At 39.4% G+C, this 8,450-nt stretch overlaps 1 protein-coding gene across 1 annotated transcript in view; it reads right to left on the reverse strand.

Moving 5' to 3' along the window:
* Nucleotides 1-8,450, reverse strand: part of LOC138367567 (angiopoietin-1 receptor-like) — a 59,246-nt gene that overhangs the window by 25,929 nt on the left and 24,867 nt on the right. Inside the window, exon 7 of the mRNA XM_069329267.1 lies at nucleotides 6,213-6,368. Within this exon, the coding sequence (XP_069185368.1) occupies nucleotides 6,213-6,368 (156 nt within the window). The remainder of the gene's footprint in view (nucleotides 1-6,212; nucleotides 6,369-8,450) is intronic.

The raw sequence follows: 8,450 nt of genomic DNA on the forward strand, positions 1-8,450 counted from the left end.
AAGACCCAAAAGTGATTCCACGCACCCGCCAAACCCCAGCTGTTTATGAATGAAAAACGGTTTACACACGACTCACAACTGATGACGTTTGAGCATTTCCGTAACAAGTGCTTCACTGACGAATTTTGTTTAAACCACACTGTTATAAATGCTTCACCCACGTACTACAAATACAAATAATCGCCAACAGAACCTAAACATCTAACCTAACCAATGCCTATATATACACAATACGGTAATATACTATAATATTAATTTATATTTGAGAAAATTCCTGTTTTGAATGAACAGCATGTAAAAATTTATGAGTTTGTCTGTGGGGGTCGACTGTTGGATGTAATGGACTTGAGTCGATGACGGGTCGAGGACAGAAATGGTTGGGCACATTTCTTACCACCTAATGCACCTGTTCACCTAGTAGTAAGTAGGTGCTCAGGAGATAGTCAGCTTGTTGTGGGGTTGCTTCCTGGACAGGGTCAGTAATTCGACCTTTGACCTCGATATAAGCCTAATGTGTATGAATACACTCTTGAATTATTATTATTGAATAATAATTGACACAATGAATTATTATTTATAAATTACAAAGCAGGGAGCGACTTTTGTCGTAAATCCAACACATAACATGTTAACCTAGTAACCATCACAGATGTAGTTAATTTTCTAGTTAATCAAAAGTTTAAGGAGAACGGGTCCGTGACGTCATAACAACAATTATATTTAAGCTCCACAACCATTCCTTAAACAACAGTCTAGTATTTAAACTTAATAAAATAGTAGTCACTTTGACTGGTTCTTAGATAATTAGCAGTAAAACTACAGTTTGCCTCCTTAAGTCCATAAGACAGAGTAAGAATCCCCCAAAAATATTGGAACACCGCTGAGAGGAGGCGGCCAGTCATTGTCTTGGTCAGAACATAAACACAAGATATGAGAGGGCTTTTTGTGGGATATCTCGACACGCACACCTCGTCATAGACTCAAAATTATAAGTTGACCAACCGAGAATTGCCACAGCGACCCTTACACTAACAACGGGAAGTGCTAATTATATCCGTACCCTATAAAAATGATTTTAGAGCTCTTATTCATCGTGTAGTATTATTGATATGGTTAAGCAGGCTAAGAAGCCCCAAGCCAGGGTAAGCCAGGTTTACAATAAATAACATAACGTTTCTTTGCTATAACACATTTGTGCATGCAGTTTAGTTCGTAATCTTTCCGCAGGAGTGGCTCACGGGAGAAACATCAAGTTGAGCGGTTTACCACCTGAAAAACACCATAGACCTTTATATGCTTGGAAGGCCCCAACAGACGCAATTTTTACAGTGCCAGACGCCATTACATGACACACTCTGGACTACATGTGGCCAACCAAACACAGATGTTACAACAGCTCTCTCACACTGCCTAATATGGCCATATCAACCTCACAGCTGAGAACCCATTACTTTTTACTAACTCATATTTACAGTAATATTGTATAGTACTAACCACAGTAGCCTGTTTGTACCACCATATGTGGTATAAACTATAATTATAAAATTAAGAGTAAATGTATATGGCTTATTTATCTCCACCAATAGTGGGATAAGCTGTGCACAATTACCCCCCCCCCCCACCCCCGCCATGTGCAGGTAAAACCTGGCAGGCTGAATCTTAAATACAGTCCACTATTTGAAGCAATAATAAATATCAATTAAACAAGAAATAATAAAGTAAATAAAAAATAAATTATACATATTCTCAAATTATAAAGCACATTACTGCCTGCTAGGATTACCCCACAACTTTGGGAATAGTGATCATTGAGATATAAGTTTTAATTATCCCATGGACAAATTCTATTAAAGAAAATATTGCCAAGGTCCCAGGGTAACAAATGCAAATGATGATTAATGAAGACAATGTCTAAGGCAAGTAGTTTGAGAGATTTAGGCATGGGACAAAGCCCTTGTCCCATGCACTATACGCAGTGGATGAGGATTATATTAAATTTTCAAGTCTGAGCAACTAGCAGCTAGGGAAATTTTTGTTAATGAAGGCTACTTATATCAGAAGGAATGATCCAAAATATATGACCCAAAATCTAAGTTTGTCAGAAAAAAAGGAATATATATTAAAAATAATACAAAGAATTTTAGGTAATTAATTTGTTATAAATTACAAAAACAAGAAAATAAAGTTAAATGAGAAATAAGAAAAGCAAAGTGGCTATGAAACAAGAGTAGTCATAGATGCAAAGTCTTGCTTGTCCAAGTTATACGTTACAAGTTATAAGCTTGTCCAGTTATGTCCTGCACAAGTTGTAAAAAACATTGTGCCATTCAAAGCAAGTTCATGTAAACTGATAGAAAATTAAGAAACTTGCAATATTCTGAATAACTATTTTTACGTCCGGCTTTACTACAGATCTTGAAAACTTGCCCAGTGACGCAACAGTTTACAGCGTGAGTTGAAAATTGGTTATGTAACATACATATTGGTAAAACTGATATGAATCATAGGCTGGTTTATCAGGTATCCTTTGGAGGTGTTTATCGAGTTCTCTCTTGAACACTGAGAGGTCGGCTAGTTATGCCCCTTATGTGTAGTGGAAGCGTGTTGAATAGTCTCGGGCCTCTGATATTGATGGAGTTCTTCTTCAGCGTACCTATTGCACCTCTGCACATCCTGCCATGCATTCTGGTCTCATTTGATGTTATTTTATGTGTGCAGGTTTGGAACCAGCCCCTCTAATATTTTCCATGTGTAAATTATGAGTATTCCTCCCGACTGCACTCTAAAAAATACAGATTTAGGCATTTTAGTCGGTCCCAATAATTTAGATGTTTTACTGAGTGGATTCTAGCAGTAAAGGATCTCTGCACGCTCTCCAGGTCAGCAATTTCTCCAGCTATGAAAGGGGCTGTTGTTGTGCAATAGTATTCCACTCTAGAGATCACTAGCGTCTTGAAAAGTATAATCCTTGGTATGGCATCTCTTGTTTGAAAGGTTCTTGTTATTCCAACCTGTCATTTTTCTTGCAGTTGTGACGTGCTACTTTATTGCGTTCTTTAAAGGTAAGGTCGTTTGACATGATTACGTCCAAGTCCTTTACATTGCTTTTACGTTCTATGGTATGATTTGACTGCATTTTATATGTGGTTTCTGTTTTTGTATTTTCATTTTTCCATAGCCCAGGAGTTGAAACATATCTTCATTAAATACCATATTATTTTCTGTGGCCCACTGAAAGACCAGATTTACATCAGTCTGGTGGTTTGTTGTGTCCTCTATGTTTGCTAGTCTCAAAAATCCTAGTGTCATCTTGTTACGAACCCGATTCCATCGTCGGAGCACGGAGCAGCGACGTCAATGCCATTTGTGAGTCCGCTCCTGAAACCCCCACAACTGGGACGACGCCATCTAGTGGTGACAGCAAGATACCAGCAAGAGGCGCTAGATTCCTATCCTAGTCAGCTCGAGAGGTAGCTGATGCTGACCTCTGGTGAGGTGGCGCCTAGAAAATCAGCGCCATCTATTATAGGAGGAGTTGTATGTCTATGTCAGAGTCCGTGAGTGGTGTTTCCTAGTGTCCCATGTATTTCACCATCACCAGTGTACTGATGACGTGTCTGTATCCACAGAGTCGACGTAGGGCTGCTGTGGTACGAGGACAGTCAGTCTACCCAGGGCAGCCAATATCTCTCTACTCCATTCTGCTTTACGGAAGCAGTGAGCCGCCGCCGGAGAAGAACTGTGTAGTGTTCTATTGTCTGCCGGAGAAGTGGCAGGGACAGAATTCGGCATACCCGGGACTGGCTAGCGGAAGAGTCTGACAGTAAGATGCTACGGAGGAGTGTAACCAGCGAGGCTGATGTTCTATGCTAGCTCCAGGCTGGAGAGTGATTGTGGGCGTTCACAAGGAACACCTAGTGAGACTGTGTTTTGGCTGGCCCGTGGCGAGGGTAGACTCATTGGTGTTTCCCAGTACTGGTTGAGGACGGTACTGTGTGTTGAGGAAACACGGAAGCTGACAAGACTGCATCGATTGAGCATCGAGGAGTGTTTAGTTTCCTATGAGAGACACGTGTATATATTAAGTGTAGTAATACTTCCTTTAGGATTATATATGAGGTGATGGGAAAGCGATTATATGTGAATATATTGATAATTGATGAAGTATCGTATTCAATGCACCTCCCCCGTTCTGTTTTACTTGCATTACCGAGCTCACTCCTTGAAAGCCATTACTTACTTTGGGTTGGATACCACAACTTTAGTTCCACCAGCAAAGAACCCGGTTGCGACCCTTTGTGGCCGTAACACATCTGCAAAGGTTGCTACGGTACTATAGTTTGTGTTCTTGTCAATGTCCAAAATGAGAATGAGAAAGTATTGGAGCAAGCACAGAACCCTGGGTGACTGAGCTCCTCAAGGTTGATGGTCCGGATTTTACTTTGTTGACTATTACACACCGGGTTCGGTTATTTCGGAAATTGAAGATCCATCTTCCTATTTTTTCGCATTTTGTGCGCGGTAACACCATGGTCATATTTATCGAAGGCTTTTGCGAAATCTGTGCATATTACATCAGCGTTTTGCTTGTCTTCCATGGCATCTTAGGCCATGTCATAGTGGTCCAGCAATAGTGATAAGCAAAAGCGTCCTGTTCTTAACCTGTGTTGTCCAGGGTTATGTTCACGCAGTGATTACATGTGTTTTGTGATCTTTCTTCTTATTACTATTTCAAAGATTATTATAATGTGTAGTGCTGTCGGTCTATTGTTTTTTGGCTCTGCTTTAATCTCTCCATTATGGAGTGGTGCTATTTCTGCTGTTTTCAGTATGTCAGGGATATCACCAGTATCTAAACTCCATTTCCCAAAAATGTTTAGGGCCTGCAATTTTTTTGGTTATAGTTCTTGATGAATATGAAAGTTCCAGGAATCAGGGTCTGGTTCAGATGCATAGGCATACTGTCTATGGCCGCTTCAAAATCAAGTGGAGTTAGGGTGACATTCGATATATGATTTTATACTGGTATCACATTCATGAAGAATTCGTTTGGGTTATCAATCATCAGTGTGTTTAAGGGCTCAATGAAAACGGAATCGTACTGTTGTCTCAGTACTTCGTACATTTCATTGTTATCAATGAAAGGACCATCTCCCTTTCGCAGGGGCCCAATACTAGATGTAGTTTTTGTTCTAGATTTTGCATAGGAGAAAAAGTATTTCGGATTTTTCTTTATTTCCCTGATGGTCTTTTGCTCTCTCTGCCTCTCCTAGATTTCATATGATTCTCGTAACTTTTGTTCAATCGTTTCTATTTCTCTACATAGCCTACTTTGTTGTTCTGGAGATAGGGTTTAAGTTGATCTGCGATTCGTCTTCTTCGTCTATCGAGGGAACATTGTTCTCTTTCTAGTCTGCATCTCTTCCTCCTTTTCTTAGCTATGCGGTTTGAATATATTCCTAGTGCTAATCAGTTATTTTCTCGAGGCACTGGTTTAGGTTTGCATTTTCTAGTTGTTCTAACCCAACTTATATCTGTGAGGTCTTGGTTTATTTGTTCCCCAGTTTAATCTGTTTATTATTAAAATTAAAATGGCTGAATTCTCCTCCTCTAGAATTTGCGACTGGCTGCGCAGGTCTATTGTCCCATGCTTGTCTGAACTTCAATTAAATTGTGATCTGAGTAACAAGTATTTGTAATCATGTTCTTGATCAGTTCATCGTTATTTATGAAAATAAGATCTAGTGCGTTATCTTTTCTAGTTGGATCTATTATTTGCTGGTTTAGTGCAAATCTGACGCACACCCGTAGTAGGTCATTTGCATATGACTGTTCATGTAGGATACTTCCCGGTATTCTCTCGGGAATAACTGTATTTGCTACGTTGTTCTATTTTAGGTGCCAAAGGTTGAAGTCCACAAGCAATATGATATTTGGGGCTGGAATTGTAAGTTTTCTACTCATCCCAGTTCATCGCTGCTCATCCATACTCACCACTACTCATCCCAGTACATCACTGCTCATCCATACTCAACACTACTCATCCCTGTACACCACTGCTCACTCCCGAACATAACTCTACATTACGTTAATAATTCGACTGTGACGAAGAACATAAACTGGTCATGGTCAAGTGTTGAAAACATAAATGAAAATTATTAAGGAAACATTTGTCAGAATTTATGAATTTACAGATAAAACTTAATACTTACGAGTCACAGATGTTGTAAAAGCAGGAGTATTATATTGCCAAAATGTAATATCCTCCCTAGTAAGCGTTCTGTTGGTGTCGCTGGCCAAGCAAGTGAGGTGCAGTTGGTTGTTCCCAGTGTACGAGTTGTGGACAATGATCACATCCTCAGCCAGGTCTGTTGACATTAACTGCTTTAGTATAAAAGTAGTAACATAAGTTCAAACAAATCTAAACACAATAGCCAGCATTAAATTTTACTCAATTGTATAACATATATGTGTGTATATATATATATATATATATATATATATATATATATATATATATATATATATATATATATATATATATATATATATATATATATATATATATATATATATATATATATTGGTGCATACTGGCAGCAGGTTTTCTTTCAAACATGTCTCATTGAATATGACCGCATATTCTGTATTTACTATCTTTTGATTTAGGGCTTCTATCCCTCTAACTATTTTCTTAGCATCAGGGCTTAGCTGAAATAGGAGTTCTCCAAAACTCATTTTCGTAATTTCAGGGTGAAGAAAAGAAGTGAATTACTATAGAATGTATTACACTTATTTATACAATTTGCACAACGTTTCGAACCTTCATGGTTCATTCTCAAGTGAAAGGACGACCAAGACGTCGACCAAGCTGACGGTGCCTCTTTAGTACTCCAAGGGTGCCTCTTTAGTACTCCAAGCTTGTACTAAAGAGGCACCCTTCTTGAGCCCGGATGGACACATGTATAAGCAAGTAGATGGGGTCGCCATGGGTTCTCCCCTAGGTGTCCTGTTTGCAAACTTCTACATGGGTACCATCGAGCAAAAAGTCTTAGTCGACATGAACTTGAAACCGGCCATATACTGCAGGTATGATGACGACATTTTTACACAGGTACCTGATGTCAGACATCTGCAGGAGCTGAAGGAGGCATTTGAGCAGAATTCTGTGTTGCGTTTCACTTACGAGATGGAGAAGGATGGGAAGCTGCCCTTTCTATATGTAACAGTCATGGAAAGGAGCGGAGTTTTCCACACTGCAGTCTACACTTAGGAAACAAACATAGGAATCTCCCTGAATGCCAACAGTGACTGCCCGGACAGGTACAAGAGGAGTGTTGTTAACGCTTATGTCGACCGTGCCCTCAGCCACAGCTCAGAATGGAAGCAAGTCGACGAAGAACTCTGAAGGGTAAGGCAGGTCCTAGTCAACAACGGCTTCTCCAATGGTTTCGTGGAAGACATCATAAGAAGGAAAGTGAAAGGCCATGCAACCTCTGAAGAGACAACTAACACAACACCTATACCCCCTATTAGACTATTTTACAGGAACTTCTTTTCCACAGCCCATAAAACGGAGGAAAGGGTCCTGAAAGATATCAGTAGAAACGTTATCCCTACAGACAAAAATCAGAAGATACAACTGACGATTTACTATAAAACCAGAAAAACGGCCAGCCTACTCATGAGAAACTCTCCAGACACAAAGCAGAACGCTTTAAAGAGACCAACGTCGTCTATGCCTTCAAATGCCCTCTTGGGGACTGTAAGCCTAAAAAAAAAAACAGTATATAGGCAAGACAACAACATCTCTTTCCAGGCGTTTAACGATGCATAAGCAACAGGGCTCCATTAAGGAACATATAATCTCTTCCCACAAACAAACCATCACCAGAGAAATCTTAGCAAACAACACAGAAATCATTGATAGATACAACGATAGCAGGCGGCTTGACGTCTGCGAGGCACTACACATCAAGAAGTCAACACCAGCAATCAACAGCCAATTAATGCACAACTATATTCTACCCACTTCAAGACTCCGCTCCAATATAGAAGCATCAAGAAATATGGATCAATAGGCTTTCTACAATTACTTCCATTCAATACCCATTGTTTCGTGTTCTGTCTTGTGTTTTAATTTAATACCCATTCAATACCCATTGTTTCGTGTTCTGTCTTGTGGTGGAATTTAATACCCATTGTTGAAAGTTCGTTTTTCACCTCATCCACCTCACCCAAATGTAGATATAAACCTCGAAGATGTGTAAGCTCTATTCAGTTTCAGTTGTGTGTTTGTAAACTAAAGTCTTTGAAAAAGTAATAAGTTTTACGAAACGCGCTCAAGTGTCGCGTCAGACTAGAAATAAAAATGAATTTTGGAGAATTGATCTTTGAATTACCACCAACAGTGAAAAGAAATGTACGAAAGATCGAGAAAAATCGTGTTA

This window comes from Procambarus clarkii, chromosome 22 (assembly GCF_040958095.1).
Source record: "Procambarus clarkii isolate CNS0578487 chromosome 22, FALCON_Pclarkii_2.0, whole genome shotgun sequence".
NCBI classification, from domain to species: domain Eukaryota; kingdom Metazoa; phylum Arthropoda; class Malacostraca; order Decapoda; family Cambaridae; genus Procambarus; species Procambarus clarkii.